The sequence below is a fragment of the Rhipicephalus microplus genome, chromosome 5, assembly GCF_043290135.1.
Source record: "Rhipicephalus microplus isolate Deutch F79 chromosome 5, USDA_Rmic, whole genome shotgun sequence".
Taxonomy (NCBI): Eukaryota; Metazoa; Arthropoda; class Arachnida; order Ixodida; family Ixodidae; genus Rhipicephalus; species Rhipicephalus microplus.
Window position 1 is genome coordinate 8,650,718 of NC_134704.1, and position 22,628 is coordinate 8,673,345.

Genomic DNA, 22,628 nt, shown 5'->3' on the forward strand with positions numbered 1-22,628 from the left:
TAGTCGGCATGAGAGAGAGAGAAACAGTATTTAGGTGTAGTGCAGTACAGGCATTGGCAGGGAGCCTATGTTTTTATTTGCGAAGACCTACACCAGCGAGACTCGCGTGAATGCCCAAGACTACCAGATGTGACCCTCGGCGAACCATCAGGGTCACTGCATGTGGCTCCGCAAGAAAGACGAACCCTACGTATCGCTAATTCTCATTAAAAATTGCACACACACACAAAAACAAGCAATACCTCTACTGGGGTTGCCTAATTATGTGCAAGCATAGGCGCACCGCTTAAGAGTAGCCATTATGCGGCCAACGAGTTGTATGACTCCATGCTTGCTGCGACCAGTGGCATAGCCAGGAGGTAACACACTGAGCCCATGCCCCCCCCCCCCCCCCCCGAAAAAAAATTGCCTATACGTTTCTGGCTGCGACCACGTGAAGCGCCAAGTAGTGGCGTGACGGGCGACTTGGGTTACCACGCCAGCCGTAATGTGGAGTGTTCAAATCTCGAATGCACGCAAAATGATTGCAGCGCAAGAACGAACTCGCTGAGTAAAGGCGTAACGTGAATCAAGGCAAGGAACGGAAAGCAAATAGGGATGACACAAGCGCTAGCTTTGCGTTCCTCGAAAATTATTTGATGTGCAGATGCACTGTGCCTTCCCTACAAAAAATGCCTTTTTTTCAGGTGTCATTTGACATAACAGTGCTATGTTAATCCTTGCTTTCTTGCTAGGGCTGTTCTCGGTGAAGCAATATTACTCGAGCATTCCGTTTCTAAGGCCCGTGTTCATAAACACTACTCGACTCAAACTGAAGCTCAGCGAATCCTAAAGGAATATTTCGCATTGCGATTTCTGTAACGCGAAAGAGCATTTGCGAATACGTCGTTGCCACGCAGCTGAACCAGTTCACCGTGACCGACATGATGCCCATCATGAAGGCGGAATACAACACCGAGAGCCACCCTTTGTCTGTGGACGGGAACTTCTCCACCGAACTGGACAGCCTGTTTGACCGAATCGTCTACAACAAGGTCAGACAGAATCGTGCCGTTTGGCTGCTTACTCGAGCAAACGAGTGCAGCTTGAGCAAATGACTGTACATGTGTATTACTTTGCCTAAATCACCTAAGGGGGGTAGGGACACTAAATCATATTCATATCAGAAATATCATATGCATGATCAGGGTTCTTTATAGACGAAGCGAAATTTCGCCCCTCTCTCCCATCCAATTGGAAGAGTCCCAACGAGAACTAACAGACAATGGTGCCAAGGAAAGCATAGGGCATGGTATTGTAATGTAGATGTGAATAATCAATAAAGAGTGAAAAAATAATTTGTCGCTGGCACGGCCTAAACCGGCGACCTTCGAAGAACCATGCTCTATACTGCTCTTATTGGCCAATGCCAGCTCGTCATAAGATCACGTACTACGTGACGTCAACGGGCAGTAATGGAGTGTTCCCACACTCGCCCACATGGCTGCTAGCGGCGCTGACGGACTCTCCCGCGTTCAAATGCCCATACCCATAAAGCGGACTTAGGAATGACCGCCACCGTAGCTAAGTTGGTAGAACATCGAACGCGTTATTGAGGTTTTCAGGCGCGGTCCCTGCCAGCAGCAAATTACTTTTCGTTCACTTTTCTTTATTAATATCTACAATACAAATACTACTAACATGCCCTATGCCTTCCTTGGCGTCATTGACTAAGTTCACATTATTATTGTGCCCTAAATTTCTTTTTTTTTCTATACGAAAGCAAGTCACGCAGCTGATGCAAAAATGAAAATGATGGAATGTCGGGCTGCTCACAGCAACCTGCTTTTCGTTCTCGGCTTCCAGGGAGTAGAAGCGGGGACTGCTCACAAACCGCCTGAAAAATTTTCCTTTGCTGTTAAAAAAGAAGAATGCGTGCTAACCATGTACTTCAACGATGCTTTTGTTCGCCTTCGTTCACCGTTTTCCTGGTTGGATATTGTATTGTATACAGGACACATTGCAGCATATGAGACATGCCTTTTAAGTCCATGAGAAAGCACGAAGGACATTTTAATAAAGGACGTTGTTAATGTAACCCCTGTCTTTTGAATTTCTCTCTCTCTCTCTCTCTCTCTCTCTCTATATTTATATATATATATATATATATATATATATATATATATATATATATATATATATATATATATATATATATATATATATATATATATATATATATATATATATATATATATACCTTTGCAAAATCACATTCCGAAAGAAAAGGGCGTACCGTATATAAACAAGGTTTAACCTTTAATTTTGTGACAATTAAAAGGCTGGAAATGAAAAGGTTACAGTGATGTAACCTTTAGGTTATAAGTGCACAAAAATGTGAAAAAGTCCACCTTTGCAATAGGTAACCTTATTTAGAATGTAGGAGTGTGAATTAATCAATGAAAAGTAGCTGAAAAATTTAGACCACCTCAACAATCTCTCTGACACACTGACGTTTGTATCGAGAAGAAATGCCACTTTTCTGCCATTTTTGATATTTTTTCTTGCCTAACCTGGCGGCCTTAGCTAACCTATATAATATACGCGTATATCTATATTCGAGAGTACCTCCGTGGGCCCAGGTTTGCACACGCCAGATTTTTTTTTTCGCTGTGAAACCGAATGTTGTCGCTGAAAAAAAAAAGCAAGAAAGATGCTTCGATTGGGCACAGTTTCCAAAAGAGTCTGAATGATTCACTCGCAGGGACCGTCTATCGTGCGAATGATGTCATACTTCCTCTCGCCTCCGATCTTCCTCAAGGGCCTCAGGGTACGTAAACCTGTGCAGACAAAGCTAAGGTTGCCTATTTGGTTACTGACTTTACGTATCATGTATTTATTGCTGCGCCTGTTAAGGCAAAATTTCCTGTTAGTCGTTCTTGCTACTATGTCTCGTTCTGTTAAGCTCCACAAAAACCACAGAAAAACGACACACGACGCTATATATATATGCAGAACATTTCGGACGTATAAACCCTGATGCGATATACTGTTAGAGAAGCTTGGTTCATATTAGTGTGTTCAGAACTGGCGGACGTGCATTTTGCTGCATGACAGCAACGTTAAGTGGCTATCAAGGATACTTTGACAGTACTGACAATTATCTTTTGCTGTACTGTGTTGTTTTAGTGTTTACTGGTACAAGTGCAGTCGAATCATTTAGTGACATCAATGAATATGCTGCGGCACGTTTTTCAACGTTTACCATCTTTTACTACCAGGAAGTTCTTTTCAGGAAGCATGTTGTCAACAGTGACAGGTTAGCGCTGTAGGGATCGCACATCTGTACTCCGCAAGTGATGCAAGCAGTGCCTCTTTATCGCTGAAAAAAAAAAAAAACCCAAGTTTCACGGAACAAACCAGCTCGCAGGGACATACTGTGCCGCATAGAGGCTTCTTTTCTTACTTAATTAATAATTTAAGTGAACCCATTGGATTATTATCACATTTAGATATTATGTTCACGTCGCGCTGATGTTACAGGCTTACCTAAAGAAGTACAGCTTCGGCAACGCGGATCAGGACCAACTCTTCGCGGCACTCACCAAGGTAAGCATGAAATTACTATGGTACGTCTCCGTCCTGCAGTTCATATCGTCTGGTGCAAATACCCATTTTTATTACCAAAACACCACGTTCAATTCAGGAACACCAATTCAGGATACAGTTCGAATGGCATATACTGGATGTAAAACTCGGCTAATCATCAACAAAGTTCTTGGAAAACAAATTGATGTCAGACGTTCTGTACGACAAGGCTGTCCTTTGTCTTCCTTCCTATTTTCAATTTATATAGAGTCATTTTGCCAAACAATCATGAAAATCAGTAACATAAAACAGTACAAACTACAAGAAGCTGAAGTACGGGTACTGGCATACGCAGGTGATATAGCTGTTTTCTGTAAAGATTATGAAAGTATCGCTGAAACCATAAAAATTGTGAACGTTCATTGTAATACAATTGGTAGTTTGATAAACTGGAGCCAGTGCGTGGGTTACTGGCACGGCAAATGGCCTGTGACTCTAGCATTCGTGGCTGGCATTTCATGGACTACCACTTCGGTGCGATACCTAGATGTGCCATTAAAATATTATTGTGAGAGTGAGTCGTACTGGCGGCATCAGGCCGTGGAGCTACGAGAAAAAGCTGAACAACTCAAAGGTTTCCAGCTATCAATTTTTGCCAGAGTGACATTTTGTAACATATTTTTAGTCAGTATGCTCTGGTATGTCCTTCAAGTATTGCATTGTTCACGTATTGCATTGTTCACGTATTGCATTTACAGAAGTTTCATCAAATATTTGCTGTTTCCTTGTGGGGTTCTTCTGGGAAGCGAGCAAGTAGAACTAACTTATTCAGACGGGTTAGCTTTGGTGGGCTTGGTCTGTGTCATTTGTACCTTCGTCAGTTAGTTAATCGGTTCATCTTTTTCCGAAATAATCGAGACCCATTCATACGTAGTGCTATACAGCTTAGGCTTGGAAGACGGTTGCCAGAATTTGTGGTAGCATCTGGTCACATAAAGGCGAGCATTAGAGGTTAGCTAAAAGAAGTTGATTCATGTCTCTTTCTAAAAACACGTTTTTCATTTGAATACATCAGTACAGTTCCACGTAAAAAGTTATAAAAAATCTAGCAGAAATAGTTCTGCCTGTTCCCCTATATAGAATATTATACCGTATAGACCTAGGCCAGAATGTCTTAAGCCGTGTAAAAAAAAAAAAATGAAGGTATCACCTGGAGCGAAATCCTTTTTCTTTAAATTGCACACTGGGACCTTGCCCGTGAAAACATGGATGCAAGAAAAACGCTTATTTGTTCCTTGGGGTGATGATTGTCTTCTCTGCAAGCGGTGGCCTAGTGGCTAAGGTGCTCGGCTGCTGACCCGCAGTTCACGGGATCGAATCCCGGCTGCGGCGGCTGCATTTCCGATAGAGGCGGAAATGCTGTAGGCCCATGTGCTCATATTTGGGCGCACGTTAAAGAACCCCAGGTGGTCGAAACTTCTGGAGCCCTCCAATACGGCTCTCTCATAATCATATGGGGGTTTTGGGACGTTAAACCCCACATATAAATCATTCAATGTCTTCTCCGCAAAAAAAAAAAAAAACCGGAAACAATCGAACACGTTTTCCCGGACTGCTGGGATGCAATCTTTTTCTGAGGTGTTCTCCAAAGAACTTTGAAAAAAGGATCAGCCTCTTGATGGCTACGGCATCAGATTTCTATCAGTATCAAATGAAGAAGGAATACCTTTCGACCCAGTTATGTTACTGGGCCTGCACAGTATATGGCAATCTACAATGGCGGTGCGCCATGCTGATGTTAATGCACCTCCGGTTCGGCAATGCTTCTTTCAATCTGTCTGTTCATTCGTGGAATCACAAAAGGTTCAATAAGAGGTGCCCGAATGGCTTCATTAAGTAGAAAGCCTTCTACAGATGTAGGAATAAAAAAAAAAGAAGCCTGTGAACTTTGACCCTTTTTACAGTCTCTCTTTTGTTCATGTTTGTCCTTTGTTTTATGTACATTTGTTTGTGAATGTTGTACGGGTACTGGCATACGCAGATAATATAGCTGTGTTTTGTAAAGATTATGAAAGTATCGCTGACGCCGGCGGCAAAATTCAGCCGAGAGTGTCCATATAATTGCTATCGCAGTAAAAGAAGCAGCCCATGATGGACGCGTTGCAGCGCTACAGAAACAGCCCATTGGCAGCAACTACTGTGGCTAGTATGAGTGGGGAAACACTGGCTCACCGGGCGGGCAGGGGGAGTGTAGACGACCTTGAGTACTCGAGCATTCTTTGCGGCGCTGACGAGGGCGCTATGACGCTGCCGCGAAAGGTGATCTATCAGCGGAATTGAAGTCAGACGTTCTGTACGACAGAGCTGTCCTTTGCCTTCCCTCCTATTTTCAATTTCTATAGAGTCATTTTGCCAAAAAGTCATGAAAAGCTGTAACATAGAAGAGTACAAACTACAAGAAGCTGAAGTATGGGTACTGGCAGATGAAGGAATTAAAGAAAAAAGCCTGTTAACTTTGACCCTTTTTACAGTCTCTCTTTTGTTCATGTTTGTTCGGCGAATTTATATGGTAAGCGCCGTATGATCAATGTAGGTAAGATGCTGTAGTCTTGTAGAACATGCCTCTAACGACGCTCTCACAACAGTGTGGCACACGTCTGCATGCGTGGGGATACATTGAAGAGGACCAGCTGAACACACTCGGCAGTAGTGGCTTTGCGTATAAGCTGGCATGTGTATACATACACTTTGGCTTGCTGTAGCCTGATATTTTGAAATTTTACTTACCAACCATGCGCATTACACTTTGGCCAAATGTGCATGGTCGGTAAGCCATGCAGACACGGGCATAAAGGCGATTGTGGTATTGGCTTGTCTCTGTCCGTAAATGCATGAAATTGTGAGAACACAATGAGAACCTTCACTGCGCATCAGGCTTGAATAACTTATGACAAAGCGTACAGAACCTGCAAAACGTGCGTAGCCACTGGATACCTAGCTGTGTTTCAAGAAGCTTTCTCGGTGGCTATGTATACTTGTGCGCATGTCGTCAAGTGCAGTTCGCGACTATGGCAGGGATGATTGCACAAAATCAGTTTCACAGAAAAGGTGAAGCAACGAATGGGATAGCGACAAATTGCAATGTTATACGAAGTGAGGCTGGCCGTCAACTCAATCAGATCCGATCTCACGTAACTCTACAAAATGCCTGTGTAAGAGAACATGGCCGCTCCAGGTACACTCTTGGCACCGTTTTTATGTGTGTGTGTTAAGAGCGCAGTTTGTAGAAGCTCCTGCCTGCTGTGGGGGCACAAGGTGCGCGCTGATCATTGCCGCGATAAGGCGGCAACCACAAGCGCCCCCCCCCCCTCCCCCTCATTTTGTTCGATCACGAGATAAGCATGCGCGCAGACGACCGCGGCCGGAAATGTGGCGTTCGCTCCGCAAAAAGACGAGGCTAGCGCATTCTTTCCCGTATATACATATAGATATATACACGTGAATGACGGCGATGGCGGCGGTGACGACGAAAAAAAAGCCGAGACAATACATAAAAAATCTCGCGGATGTTTCTTCATCACACTTGTGAATGTATTCTCTCTCTGCAGCACGTTATGTTCCTTGCTTTCTCGACAAAAAGAGTGCTGTTGCCACTTCTCCCTACACGCAGGCCCAACCCGAAGGTGGTCCCCGTGTCCGAGTGGACGTCAAGGAAGTGATGGACACGTGGACCAGGCAGCCTGGTTACCCGGTGGTGGACGTTGTGCGAGACTACGAAGCGCGCACAGCCTTACTCACCCAGAGGCACCACTGCGTCAGGCCCGACGAGTGAGTATGGGGAACACGGAGCGCCCTTACCACGTGTATCTGTTCTTCTTCCTCGGAGCTGGTGAGTCTATGTACTGCATAGATACACTAGAGTGAACTGTGGCTCCACTGTCTATGGGAGCTGCAGTACACGGCGCTTCAGCGAATATGGGAATGATGGGTAGTACACGGATTTGTCTATTCTGCGCTTGTGCGCGCGTGGCTTGAAGCTGTTTTGTCACGAAACGAAAATGGGTAGATCTTCAGCAATTACACTTCACTATTAATGGTTTAAGGTTGCCATTCCAAATCGGGTCACGAGGCTCAAAAGGGCTTTTTCTTTCATTGAAAACAAAACCAAAACACAGCAATAATTTTAGCCACAATTGCGATTCGAGGCCGGCAAGTACAAAGACTATGCAAATCCGTGTACTACCCATCATTCCCATGGTCGCTGAACGATCGAAGCGACCGAGTCCCCTATACTTAATTTGAGGAAACTGTATGGTGGATACTATCGACGTGCGTTGGCCTAAAATTAAACCGCTTTTGGAGAGATGACAAATTCGCAAACAGGGTGTGTGTGTGTTGGAGCCGACGTTTCTACAAGTCCTTCAATAGCGAAACTGACTGTCGCCCTGATGAAGCGACATCGTCTTATTGAAGGATTTTGCATTTATTCAAGGTTCTATTTTCTCTTAGCTTCTATTATCTTGATTTCAACCAGGGTTGCCACTGGTGGATACTTTTTGCCAAGTTGGCGAATTCGAGAGGCTCGTGGCGACCTAATATTAGTAATGGCGACATGGCGAATTTCTGGCAGTTTTCGGCTTACGTCTATCATGCATTATGTGCTCAGTGTCTTCCTAATGAATGGGCAACATCTTGTCATTTTTCTTCCTTTGAACTAACATGTAAAAGTCACACTTTTTGCGCAATTCAGTGCGTCAGTCGTGTTTTTCTAATTAATCTAGATTACGGAGGTGCTGGTGCGTCACCCAGCAGCCTACCGGCAAAGTGTAAGTCAGTGGATGGTTCGCTTGCCGCGAGGCCGCGGAATGAAATAAGTTCTTCAAGATGCTTTAGGCTTCTCTAAAGTTTGACTTCTGTAGTGGCTTGATGATAATTAAGCCGCGTGTTTCGAACATAGCTCCATTTTTTTAATGCTGCTCGACTTTGTCACTGCTGCAGTATTCACTACGTAGAGCTTATTTTTGTTAACCCATTTTTCGGTCTACCAAGAAGCCAGACTCTCTGAGCGGCCTTCAGCTACATCAGTGAGGCTAATGTGTAGCATAAGCTTGGCCACGCAAAAAACTTGGTGCGTGCATTGTGAAGGTTACACAGTACTTACGAATAAGTTATTTCCGTTTTTTCCGGTGTTCAGCAGATTGCTATGGGAGGATGGTCATGAGCGTTCCATTCATAACAAGTGCAGCTCTTGCGCCACCAAGTGCATCTCACGTCTAGTCGGGGAACCAGGCGCACCAAGCACTCCCATAATAAATCGGGAAATGCGACTGGCAATGAAAAATGTGAATATAGTTTAGGGATTATTGATAGTAGTGCATTGTGCAGGGCACCACACAATGTCCAACTTTTTTACTAGGCATGCAAATACATCTAGAGTGGCGACTTTTTTGTTGATAGTTCTTGAAAAATGGCGAATTTCGGTGACTTTCTGCTCATCGTGTGGGGACTTTTACTTGAAAGTCAATGGCACCCTTTCAACCACTAATGTGCTACAGTTTTGCGGCTGGAACGCAGTAGGGGTCCTCAGAAATGCATAATAAAAAAAAAAACAAGAATACAACGAAGATAATTGAATGCCCCATGTACGCTGGACTCAATCGTATCCTCATTTTTTCCGGTAACGAAAAGAACTTTGTTCAGTTATTTCTGAGATGATCTGTATAAGTACTGGCCTCAGTCCAGCCCCGCCGTGGTGGTCTAGTGGCTAAGGAGCTCGGGCGCTGACCCGCAGGAAGCGGGATTGAATCCCGGCTGCGGCGGCTGCACTTTCGATGGAGGCGAGAGTGATGTAGGCCTGTTGGCTCAGATTTGGTGCCCGTTAATGAACCCCAGGTGGTCAAAATTACCGGAGCCCGTCACTACATCGTCTCTCATAATCATATGGTGGTTTTGGGCCGTTAAACCTCACATTACAATCACCGATGGCCTCAGCACAAAGCATATTTATTTATTTATTTATTTATTTATTTATTTATTTATTTATTTATTTATTTATTTATTTATTATTTCAGTTACCTCCACGTCCCCAGTTTAGGGGTTTTACATGAGGGGTGGTCAACAATTCAACATAAGCACTGTTTCACAACTTCTTCTTTGAAGAGTACTGAGCTGGAGTGGTGAACGGTACCGGCAGGTAGAGCGTTCCAGCTTTTAGGCGCAAGGACGATGAGTGAGCTACAGTCCGAGCATGGGGCGGGAGAACGGCGTTGGTCTGGTTGAGTCTGCTAGAATGGTGATGAGCTGGAATGATCACAGATGTGTGAGGGGCAGCGTGATACAATTTAAGAACAAGACAAAGGCAGGCGATTTCGCGACGAACAGCAAGATCGGGAAAGCTAACGCGATATTTTAGCTCGGTAATGCTGCTGTTGTATGAATAATCAGAAACGTTAAACCAGGTCGCACAATTCTGAAAATATTCTATTGTTTGAATCAGGTTATATTTGAAGTGATCCCATATGACGCATGCCTTTTCTAAGTTTGGTCGCAGTAGAGTGTTAGATGATAATAGTTTTACTGAAGGTGGGGCTAGGCGTAAGTACCGGCGTAGGTATAGTCAAGTACGCGTTCAGCTTTGTTCCTTATATTGGTGATGTGGGGCATCCAAGAAAGATCAGTAGGGAGTTCAATGCAGAGATATCCGTATATGAAGTAACAGATTGAACAAGGGAATTATAAAGAAGATATTGAGGTGCACGTTAGTCTTTCCTGCAGTGAAAAAAGATATGCCTTATTGACGTTTAGGGACATAAGCCGTTTTGAGCACCAGTCATTTATGTTCTTTAGGTAAGACTGAAGCGCTGGGATGTTGTTGTTGTGAATTGGCCGATAGGTGACGGAGTCGTCAACGAATAATCTGGTGTTAAATGAAATGTCAGTATGTAGGTCGTTCATATATATTAAAAAGAGTAGAGGGCCAAGTACAGACCCCTGTAGAATCCCTCACTTAACGAGAGATGACTGCAAAGAGTGAGTGCTTACACAGACACATCGTGTTTTCTTAGTAAAAAAAAAAAAAAAAAAACTTAGATCCAGTTTAGTACTAGTACAAGCTGGTGAAGGTTCAGGCGTGACAGCTTAAAAAGTCTTTAATGTAGGGCCTTGTCTAAGGCTTTCTCCAAATCTAAGAATAGAGCATCTACTCGTACGTTAACATCAAGCTATTGTAATTAAAAATAATGCTAACGGCGTTTCACAAAAAAGGCCTTTTCGGAAACCTTGCTGGTTTGGGTGGAAGTAATCAACAGAAAGAAGATAATTAGCTAGGTGGGCGTAAATGATGTGCTCCATTAGTTTACAGCGAACATACGACAATGATATGGGTCGATAGCTGTTAGGGGAGGAAGACATACTTTTTATGGGCGGGACAGGAATGACCTTTCCTACTTTCCAGTTTCGTGGCACCACTCGAGTCGAAAGTGACTGCTGAAAATTGCTTTGAAGAATGACACTACATACATGTTTTGTACTTTTCAGTATTTTTTAGCTCATGTTGTCAACTTCTGTAGACGAAGATAGACTCAATGGCCTTTTCAATTCCTGCAGAACTGATGATGAGTTCCGACATGGGTGGACGATCAAGAAATGGAATATGAGGCAGGATGTAGTCAGACTCATCATAACATCAAAACTATGCTCAACATTATCTAATAGTTACTGGACAGTGCCTAACATCGTTATCTTCCGTCTGTGTCATATAGTCCACCTTCGAGAAGCAATGCCTCGTCCACACTAGCGGCGCTTCTGATCGTGCCTATACGTTGAGGCAACCAAAATGTCAGGGCGCTGTTCTTTGCGCACAGCAGCAATTGTCTTGCGTGCTGTATCGCGCCAACATATGTCACCCACGCTTGTCATAACACTGCTTGAGTAGTTGAAACGCAACACCAAGCTTAACTATCGATATCACTCTGTCTAGCTGAAAATCCTGAATTCCAAAGATAAGCTGCGATGAACTCACTTTTGAATTTTGAACTCGCAACAATTTCGAATCACAACCACCTCCACCTGACTTGAAGGGAAGCGACATAATCATATGGTGGTTTTGGGACGTTAAACCCCACATATCAATCAATCAATCAATCAATCAATCTTGAAGGGAAGCGAGGACAGCACCTCTTCTGTTTTATAGTTTCTTTGCTTTTCAGACGGCGAATACCAACAGAGACACACGCCACCACCAGCAGTTGACGTCAGCACTAAACCTTTAAAACTAACACGCCAAGGATGACACGGCGCCTTTGAAGAAGATAGGTCTTCCTATCGAAACATCGGTCAGCCAGTCTGAGGCGCTTCCACTGTTAACCCTGATTATCCCACTAAAATGATCAAGAGGTTGTCTACATAACAGACAACGGATCAAGGAAGAAAACGCATGCTGTGTGGTTCTCTCTTCGTCAGTTGTTCAGCTCTTGCACCACCAGTTCGCTGAACAAATATGAGCTTCCCCTACGGCCCGACCGCCATGGGCGCTTCTTCGGCTTCTAATACAGCGAAACCTGTTATGAAATCACAACAGGCGTCGCGTACGCTGTAGTTCTCCACTGGCACAGCCAGCAACCAGTATCGCACACCAAAGAAACAACGAAATCTGGTCCAGCCCAGTATTCTACCGCAGAGCGGCGCCAGTGCTTGAAACTCCGTTGCAAACTGACCTTAAGTAGGTATGATCACTGCTCGGAAAGGAATCGCGTTAATATGAGTAATAAAGCGTTTTAGAACAGCAAAGGAATAACCAGGCGTCCAACATTGCGAAGTGCGTAACGAGTGGGTCGTCGAATGCTCCGACCCATTACAAAAGCTTCAGGCATAATTCTCGTTGTCGTTAGCCACAATATCAGAAAATTGCACCAGATTTCTTGCAAGTGTGCAGCGGGTACCACGCTTCTCCGAAGATTGACGGAGGATGGCGTAATGAATGCCTCCTTACTACACCAAAATTATGATTGGTGGCGTAGTGGGTACCCTGCAAGTGCACTTGTAGCAGTTTCCCAAGGCTTTAAGAAAAGCTCTGAAATACCGCTCTTCCAGCTTTCGCTGCGATTGTGGTGCATGTTCCGTGCAGGCCAATCAGTTTTTTCGCACTTTTTTTTTTATAAACAACACAGTGAGATGTAAATTTCAGGTTACAAGGCACGCCAGACTGTCTTTCGATAAATTTGTTCTAAGTAAATGACTTTTTTTTTACATACTGAGTACTTGCGATAACTATCCTTCAACAGTGTACGATGGCAGTGCGCCGCATATTCTCCGGTATTTTTCTTGAGCTAAAGTGGAGCTTTGATTTGAATGCGAAGCATTTCTTAGCGAACTTGGGCAACTTTCAGCGTATCTATCTATCTATCTATCTATCTATCTATCTATCTATCTATCTATCTATCTATCTATCTATCTATCTATCTATCTATCTATCTATCTATCTATCTATCTATCTATCTATCTATCTATCTATCTATCTATCTATCTATCTATCTATCTATCTATCTATCTATCTATCTATCTATCTATCTATCTATCTATCTATCTATCTATCTATCTATCTATCTATCTATCTATCTATCTATCTATCTATCTATCTATCTATCTATCTATCTATCTATCTATCTATCTATCTATCTATCTATCTATCTATCTATCTATCTATCTATCTATCTATCTATCTATCTATCTATCTATGTATGTATGTATGTATGTATGTATGTATGTATGTATGTATGTATGTATGTATGTATGTATGTATGTATGTATGTATGTATGTATGTATGTATGTATGTATGTATGTATGTATGTATGTATGTATGTATGTATGTATGTATGTATGTATGTATGTATGTATGTATGTATGTATGTATGTATGTATGTATGTATGTATGTATGTATGTATGTATGTATGTATGTATGTATGTATGTATGTATGTATGTATGTATGTATGTATGTATGTATGTATGTATGTATGTATGTATGTATGTATGTATGTATGTATGTATGTATGTATGTATGTATGTATGTATGTCTGTCTGTCTGTCTGTCTGTCTGTCTGTCTGTCTGTCTGTCTGTCTGTCTGTCTGTCTGTCTGTCTGTCTGTCTGTCTGTCTGTCTGTCTGTCTGTCTGTCTGTCTATGTCTGTCTATGTCTGTCTGTCTGTCTGTCTGTCTATGTCTGTCTGTCTGTCTGTACGCTTACGTTTGGGTGCTCTCGTGGTCACCCCTTTAACTTGGCGTGAACCAAAATTAGCATGGGTGGGTAAGATGGTTTGACGAATATGACGCACTGATCAAGACATGAATAATGTCACAATCCCGTCGCGTACGTCGTCAAGCACTTCCCACCAGGCAGTGGCACATACCCACGGGCGGGTATAGGCCCCTGATATGCGGGTATGTGCCGCATGTGATTGACACCCAGGAATGACGAGAACACACATGACACCCAGGAACAACGCGAACACACATGGGCAATTTTAACGCGCGAGCGTTAACAAATAACCGATATCGGTAGCGTCGACTTCACGAATGCACAGAATAAAGGACAGGGTCCGAGCAGGAATCAAACCCACGCATTCTGCGTGGTAATGAAGCATTTTACCACAGAGCTACGCCAAGTCTCGGAACTACTTTTGAAGTAGACACCAATCTTCGTGAAACGTCAATAGTGGTTGCAGTGCTGCCTACCCAATTTAATAAGCATTACATATGTATTCTTTTGATACAGCCGTCATGTCAGGTTAACGTCAATTGAGCTTAGTTTCCACGCGCTGAATTTGATTTATGTAGCATTGTCCAGGGCAGCATCCTCGCGAGCATCAACGCTCCATATCAGCTTTTGGCGTTGCTTATACGCATGTTCCAGTTGGCATCGTTGCGCAAGTGCAAACAACTGGTTATATGAACATCTGCAACTCTTCAACATATGTCTGTGCATGCAACATATGTACATACATTCACCGTCAATTCATGAAGTGTCGCTCTATAAAAAAAATGCAACACAGTCACCTTCCCTCCGCATGCTTCGCATAACGTCGATTCCCAGGTACGGAGGATCTGCCGAATTGTTTCCCCTAACAATGTAAATTATTTCAAGTTAGTATGTTACTTTTGCCACAATGAGCGTAAAAGTGAACATTTCTGTCTTTCTTTAGAGCTTGTTCGGCAATCGTTGGAGCTTTACTCTTACCTCTCTGTGCAGGTCAAGATTTTGGATCATTCCTATCACGTACACAGATGCTGAACACAAGAATTTTACTAACACGGAAACCGTCATGTGGATGAAAACTAAAAAAGGTAAGCTTCGCGATATCTCTTTACTTCTTTACTGTGATATATATATTAACGCGCAGCGGTGACTTGACCTACTTGGCATCGTTCCAACAACTGCGGTGGGGGGAACGTGGTGCGGTGCGTTGTCACCACGGTGTAAAAATATACAGGTGCTGACATTCTCCCCGTAACGCCTTGAAAGGGCAATCCCAGCGCGTCCAGATAATGTTCGGGCCGTTATCAGTTATCTAGCAGCTTCAGCAGTGCCTTCCTAGATCGCGTTAAAACGAGTGGGGTCAGCCGTCTCGGCGGCACGCTCGGCAGAAACTCGCTTGCTGTCAATCTTGTTGTTAGCATGCGTGACCACGCACTTTAGAAGCCAGTTTTCTTTACTGTTCGCGTGTGTTTAATGTTATTCTATCGATGAAGGTGACATCAAATTGCCGAGAGGTTCATGTATACCGCGTTATTCGAAGGTCTCAGGTGTTCGGTTCTTGATTGATTGATATGTGGGGTTTAACGTCCCAAAACCACTCTATGATTATCAGAGACGCCGTAGTGGAGGGCTCCGGAAATTTAGACCACCTGGGGTTCTTTAACGTGCACCCAAATCTGAGCACACGGGCCTACAACATTTCCGCCTCCATCGGAAATGCAGCCGCCGCTGCCGGGATTCGAACCCGCGCCCTGCGGGTCAGCAGCCGAGTACCTTAGCCACTAGACCACCGCGGCGGGGCAGGTGTTCGGTTCTTGGTTCCAGCAATGGGTGGAATGTGTTTAGTACTGAACTGCCGTTCTGGCTCTCGGACTTGTGCCGAACGTGTGCTTCTCTTCAAAGTGATATGTGAAAGTTATCGTTGGCATAAATATGTGAATGCTCACAGTAAAATCCAACCACGAACAACCGCATTGCTTTAGTGCGCCGTTTATGAAATACTTGCGTGGTTCAAATATTTATATATTTCGCGGAACAACTCCATTTCTCTTGTGTGCTTGATATAGAATAATTGCGCGTTTCAAATAATTATTTATATCGCGTTCACACGAAAGAAATGCAGCTATGATTCAACGATTTCCTGTGTAAATGAAAGCAGCGATACGCATGAAATACGTTTCTGGTGCGGTAACTATCCTCTTTTGGTAGAGGGGTAATAATTATTACGGGGGGTTTACGTATCAAAACCAAGATTTGATTATGAGGGATGCCATAGTCGAGAGCTCCTAAATACTTTCGACCATCTGAGACTGTTTCAGATGCTCCTGCATCTAATAACGTGGGAGTTCCTTGCATTTTCCCCCAAAGGGAAATATTTTAATGGAGGACTAACGAACTGACTAACGTTGTTTTTAAATTTGTTTTTCTCTACATCAAATAATGCTGTAAAAAGACAAATATACAAGAGCAAGCGAGCGAACGTACCTTTCAGCACTCCCCGATCGATCCGTGTTGACTACGTTCCCAGCCTACACAATACATTTTCATTGTAATGAATATTTAAACCTGGTGAAGCTTCATAGTTTAATCTAAAATAACGAATTTTCTTCGCGCTTTGAGTGTGAGTCACGCCACTAGGAACGATAACGTTGGGCAGACAGAGGAATCTCATAGCGCCAGCACTGCTTCGTTGGGTACGTTGGCCGCGGCGCCATCTGACGGCTAACAACAGTGTGCGCCCGAGCGACCTAACATTATCTGGCCGCTAAGGCGCGCTTAGTGCCAACACCTGATTTTTCTTACATAAACCTTGGTTGCCACGGAGACACGAACAGACAGCGTTACACTGATAAAAATTTCCTACTGATGTGGCCTTATCAGCTCAACCGCATCTTCCTGCGTAACGATAGGGACAACTCTGGTTGCTGTGCTAGTTTAGTTATCCGAAAGACTCTGGTTCGATTCCAGCCGCAGCGGTCACATTTCGGTGAAAGCGAAACTCGAGTGTTGCTCTGCTGTTTCTGCGGGCTTTATGAGACGTCCGCTAAGGCGCGATTTTGATTGTAGTTTTGATCTTGTAAAACCGCGGATATCACTAAAACCTCCTTATCATTAAAACCTCATAACAGATAACAATGAGGTTACCTGTTATTTTTTGTTTGCCCAAGTGTCGGCCCTTCCTGCCCGTAGATTTTCAGTGTTGTACTCTTCATGGGGTTCCTTGCCATTAACCATGCAGCCGACGTCACCAGTATATATTTTTTCTTTATTCAGCCATGCTGCAAAATCTTCCCGAGAAGAACGAGTGGATCATTGTGAACCTGCAGTCGGCCGGCTATTACAAGGTCAACTACGACGTGGAAAACTGGGAACTTCTTCGACGACAACTGCTCGTTGCTCCTGAGGTGTATATACGTCGTATCACTACAACGAAGCGCGTCTGACCACTTCAGAAAACTAAGCATCATTAGGAACCCCTGACCAGCCCTGTGTTACATTTTGTTATGAACCATTCGGTTACTGTTTCTCAGATAGCGAAGCCTCAGTGCTGTTGTTAGCAGCATTGCATTGCAAAGTACTCTGAAATGTTAAAGGGTGTTTCACTTAAAGCGTTCCTGAAACAATGACACGTAATACAGGCAAAGGGTGGTCACCTATAGCAACACATGGGATACAATGGAAACAAACAATCAAACAACAAACAAAAAAAAGCCGAGGATGGCAACAGGTTAGATGGAGTAGCGAAGTTGACGAGTTCGCAGGTCTCGGGTGGAACCAGCTTTTATCAGATAGGGTGAAGTGAAGACCATGAGGACTACCGGAAGAGTTGAAGAAAGTGCAACTCATTATCTGCGAACAATGAAGTCATGTAATCCCGTTAAGGAAATACCCGCCGTACATACAATAATACTAGAAAACGTTGTAAAATGTTGCTGTATTAGCTACTGGTTATGTGTAGTATACGCTGGTTGAACTGCTTTGAGCAGATAACCGCCTTTATCCGATAATGAAACCACAGGTTTTCCGGCCTGAGAAAGTTTTTATGGTGACTGAAGTGCGAAAACTAACTTTTCATTATGATATCCGTCCAGCTCAACACCTTGTTTGCACCCCTGAAGTAGCATCTGTGTGCTCATAAAAATACAGCCTAGGGTATCGCCTTCAAAGTGTCCATAAATTGCATCGTTCACTTTACCGTCATCACCAAAATTTCGCCTTGAACTTATTTGTCCCGCTTATAAAAGATGTGCTAGGTATAAAGACTGGTGATTGATCTCCTTGTTATCAGCCTATCACTGCCGCCTTCATAACACTCACCGTCGGCACTAAAGCGTTTTCGGGAGCAGGTGAAATCCGTGACGTAAAATACCCTGCCCATTTTCGTTCATTGCATCGTGCAGTTCATATAAGAAGCTTTAAGGTACAATGCGGCAGCAGCAAGCACACGGCCGGGTTTATTGGCGGAACACAGGAGAGGCATTTTCGCTGCAGTGGGCGTGGTCGGGCTGCTGTTGCTGCTGCTGTTCACGTAAATCATGAGTGCTGAATTGTAAACTCATACGCACTCCTCCTAAAAGATGTCGCTATCTGCCTGACATGCTCTGGAATTGATGATTTGATTGATATGGGGGGTTTAACGTCCAAAAATCACCATATGAGAGACGCCTTAGTGAAGGGCTCCGGAAATTTCGACTAGCTGGGGTTCTTTAATGTGCACATTGGCGTATACATCGTCTTCACCTCCATCGGAAATGCAGCCGCCACAGGCGGGATTTGATCCCGCGACCTGCGGGTCAGCAGCCTTAGCCACTAGACCATTGTGACGACGGGGTACGCTGCGAGATCGCTCCGAGCTTTAGATGTCTGTACAGCGACGCATGTACCAGAAATGCTGGTGCGAAACGTCATTGCCATCGCGTACCCTTGGTGCTGTAGCCGAAGAAGGCAAATAGGACATAAAACGCACTTAAAACGAAATATTGTTGCAGGTGATACCCGTGCTCAACCGTGCGCAGCTGATTCAAGATGCAAGTGACCTGGCTCAGTGAGTAATTCAAGCCCTATTTGCTAGTTTTTTTTTTCCGGCGCAGCTTCATAAAAAACGCTCATGGGCGGACGGGCGGACGATCGATCAAGTGTCCCTGAGCAAATTCATGCGTAAGCTTTCTTTAGTGTGGAATACACATGTACCTGTGATGAAATGGTTTTTGCACACTATGGCTTCCCCAAAGGCTACCTTTCGCTGTGGCTCTCTTCACAGCCGTGTCCCACCTCATTTTTTTTTCTTTATTCATTGCAAATCTATACGTGTGTTTGCCTTCCACGCTCGAGTTGGAGCAGCCAATGGCTGAACAACCACCTATAGTTTATCAGGACGAAGATAAACGGGCGACCGCGCGCACGAATGCCGAATAATCTGAGGCTTGCGGCGAAGTGGTTCGCCGTCGTCTACTCTTCTCGAACCGGAAGCCGGTAGCAGACGGTGCATCCCACAATCCCTCGCTCTTTTATTGGTCACCTATACTATCGTTACAGTGAGCGGGCCGGTCACCATAGTGAAATCGTAACAGTGATGGGACCCGTCATATTAACGATGCAGATATAGCGACGGTCCCGTCATCGTAAAGACTACGCGGTGAGGAGGCCCACAAGTTGTCGTAAATTAGTAATGTTTCAGACGCCACTGTCTAGCAGTTCTGGTGGCGTATCTGCTTGACGCGCAGATGGAGAAGTGGTCGTGACGCAGGTCGTCAGTTCGAATTTCCATTTTCGAATGTTGTACTTTTCTACCCCCCCCCCCTTTTTATTTTTTCAAATTAACGCTGCAAGAAAAACATGTCGCTATCTGCAGCAGATGTCGGACAGCCCTACCTTGTGGATTTCATGACACAGTGTTGTTAATGTCCAACTTCGGTGCGAATCACGATCTTTTTTTTTTATTTTCTTCTCTCAGTATTGTTTCAAGTATTGTTAGTTTTTTAAAATGATAATCGTGTTCACATATAGGGGATATAACTATCAACATTATTTTACGTCCAACGTAGAATGCAGACCTTTCCCGATGATTTCCGATTTATATTGCGCTGGGTGAACATGCAGATTCCCTTGCATGCTTGCGAATTAACTTTATTATCGCTTTCAACAACCACCCTCGGTGGGGTTTCCGTTCCTTTGCATTGATACCGTAGGTACAACTAGTAATTTGTCACACATAATATGATGTTCCCAAATTAATCCGTTCAGTGTATTTTTCGTGTCGCTGTATAAAGGCAACGTATGGGCCGATGCCAAACGTTGTGCAGGTCAGCATAGAAGGTGTTCCAATCCCGAAGGCTCTGCATTTAGACAGTACGTTTCAGTAAGTCCCAAAACTACAATACATGTAGCTCAGAGTTCAGGCTTACTTCGCCTGAAATTGCACACACAGAATTATTCATGTGATCGAATGTGCTCCTTAAAACAAGGGGATATGCACATCGCTTTCGTCCCATGAATGTGTGCTATTGCTATGGAAACGTAGATAGACATTTGAGCTCTCTACGGCGCAGTAGATACTCGCACGGTGGTGTGCTCTCTCTATCTGTTTTTCCATCCTGAGTCGATGCTTGTGCTGAGGAAGCGAAACATGTTCCGTATCGTTCTCGGCGATTAAAATGCGAGTGCGCTGAAGTCGTGGGCGTGACTGGTCGTCTGGATGCTTTTATTTGCAAGTTCTGGCTGGTGTGGCTGCGGGCTTTGATCAAACGCAAGGTGTGACCGAGTTGATGAAGCGAAAAGTTTTCAATCACTTCAGTAAGAGCACAAACAGCAGCACTATGACGAGGCCCGTCAATATAGGCAGCGTTGTTAAAACGGGCCACCACATAGTTACATCGTTACGGCGCTGTGTTAATTTACTCGATGCGGTAGTGTCTGTGCACGCGCTTTTAATGGTGGTGGTGAAAACTCGACCACTGCTGTGGATCTCGCGGGGGGACAATAGCTGGGCTCTGCGCCAGCGGCCACTCAGCGAGCCGGGTCCGTCAGCGAGAACCTCGACACAGCTTATCGTCCATGTTCTCGCTGGCCAGCGTTTCCTCCCATCGCTCCACTGTAGGCTACTGCTCTTAAAATAGGCAACATTACTCGAAATAATATTGAAAGCAGAAGAAAGAAAAGTTCAGTTGGTCAGCACGACTCGAACTGAATTCACCTACCAACAGCGTACGCACTGCGCCTCGAAAAATTAACGTGGTAGGGCTAAACAACTGGCACAAACAGCTACGTGATTTTCTTGCAAAAAAGCAAAATTATGACTTCTGGGAAGCAATAACGTCAATATTGAGGTATTACTATAAAGAAATTGAAATATAACAAAACGGGATTTGAACCACTGACCTGTGGTACGACCGCATCTCCAACAGCACGGCAACCTACTGCGCCACCGGAACAGCTAGGTGGTGGCGTCTAAGACGACTACAAATGTAAGACGACTACAGACTAAGACAAATACAAAAAAGTACTGCGTTGACGGGCCCCATCATTATAGTCACTGCGATACCGAAAATGAAACGCTTGATTTAGACGACGGATCTCAAGCAACATTTGTTTATTATTCTAAGCATCACCTATAAGACTCGTTAAAGTGCACGCAAGCGGGATTGCAACTTTTTATGTCAGCGCTATAGGTACCGAATTCTTCCGCAATCGCGAAACTACAAAAAAAAAATAATGAGGGAAAGCAAGGCTGCCTCTCAGCTTTAAGGACCACGTGGCGAGAAAGGTGAGGCTTTAAGTAAATACAAAGCAACAAGTGTTTGTCAGGCACGTGTTTCTCTTGAGTGCCTCGATGCCCACTCCTCTGCTCGCGCATCGAGGCGCCATCTTTCGGTATCTGGACGCCGAAAACCAGGTCAGCATGTAAATTAGACCATTTGTGTGTTCCTCGGCACACCGCGTCAGAGCCCGCAAATGCTGCAAGGCATGGATGTGCCGCAAGGTGTCACCCCGCAGTGCAAGGGAGCAGTTGTGCGCCTCCGTTTTTCACCAGGCCGGCTGCTCACGCGTTAGACGTGGCTGTACACATTGGTGTGATAACAACACTGCGTTCGTGACCAAGTCGGCTCACTTGCAGCTCTGGAGACTTGAGCTACGCGGTGGCCATGGACATTCTGGACTACGTGCGTCGCGAGACGGCGTACGCGCCGCTCAAGACGTCCCTGAACACGGTCGAGGCGCTCGACGGCCGCTTGCGAGCTACGGACTTCTACGGCAAGTGGCAGGTGCGCAACCTCGCTCATTGCTACCTCGTAGTGCCAGCAAAATTAATTCCCATTGAACTGCTTTATTGCCATGCTAAGACCAAAGCCCCTGTGATTCGTTGAGATCCATGTTACCGGTCATATCCCAGGTAGTGAGGCAAAATTATATATGTGTAAAAGAAATCTTTGTATAAGAACGTTCTCAACACCTATCCGAGTTTCTGTCGCCTCCGTTCTTTCGTCGCAAGAGACTGTCAATGACGTTCGGAGCCTCATTGCCCGTCGTTTCAAAATTTTAAGTCAGATTTATGGTTTCAGTTAACAATAACAGTTTTTGGTTTTACGTGAAAGTCAAGTATCATTGAGGAGTTCTTAGCAGTCATATTTAGGGGTGCGAGTGTACATGCCGGGTGACCTGTCTTGCCCTATATTCAGAGCGGGGAATGTGTGACTTTCTGTGCAGACTTACATGAAGGGACTGCTGAAATTCCACTTCGACCGCCTGCACTGGGAAGCCCGGGAGAATGAGAGCATGCCGGGAAAGTGAGGCTATAGACTGTCACTTGCAC

At 44.4% G+C, this 22,628-nt stretch overlaps 1 protein-coding gene across 2 annotated transcripts in view; it reads left to right on the top strand.

The window, feature by feature from the left end:
• Nucleotides 1–22,628, top strand: part of LOC119174028 (aminopeptidase N) — a 66,662-nt gene that overhangs the window by 33,924 nt on the left and 10,110 nt on the right. The window contains exons 9-17 of one of the 2 annotated variants that reach the window (XM_075894805.1): nucleotides 900–1,034; nucleotides 2,744–2,809; nucleotides 3,523–3,588; nucleotides 7,238–7,395; nucleotides 14,813–14,907; nucleotides 17,093–17,223; nucleotides 18,808–18,863; nucleotides 21,933–22,080; nucleotides 22,523–22,602. In XM_075894805.1, the coding sequence (XP_075750920.1) occupies nucleotides 900–1,034; nucleotides 2,744–2,809; nucleotides 3,523–3,588; nucleotides 7,238–7,395; nucleotides 14,813–14,907; nucleotides 17,093–17,223; nucleotides 18,808–18,863; nucleotides 21,933–22,080; nucleotides 22,523–22,602 (935 nt within the window). The remainder of the gene's footprint in view (nucleotides 1–899; nucleotides 1,035–2,743; nucleotides 2,810–3,522; nucleotides 3,589–7,237; nucleotides 7,396–14,812; nucleotides 14,908–17,092; nucleotides 17,224–18,807; nucleotides 18,864–21,932; nucleotides 22,081–22,522; nucleotides 22,603–22,628) is intronic. The other variant, XM_075894804.1, reaches the window with a different exon arrangement.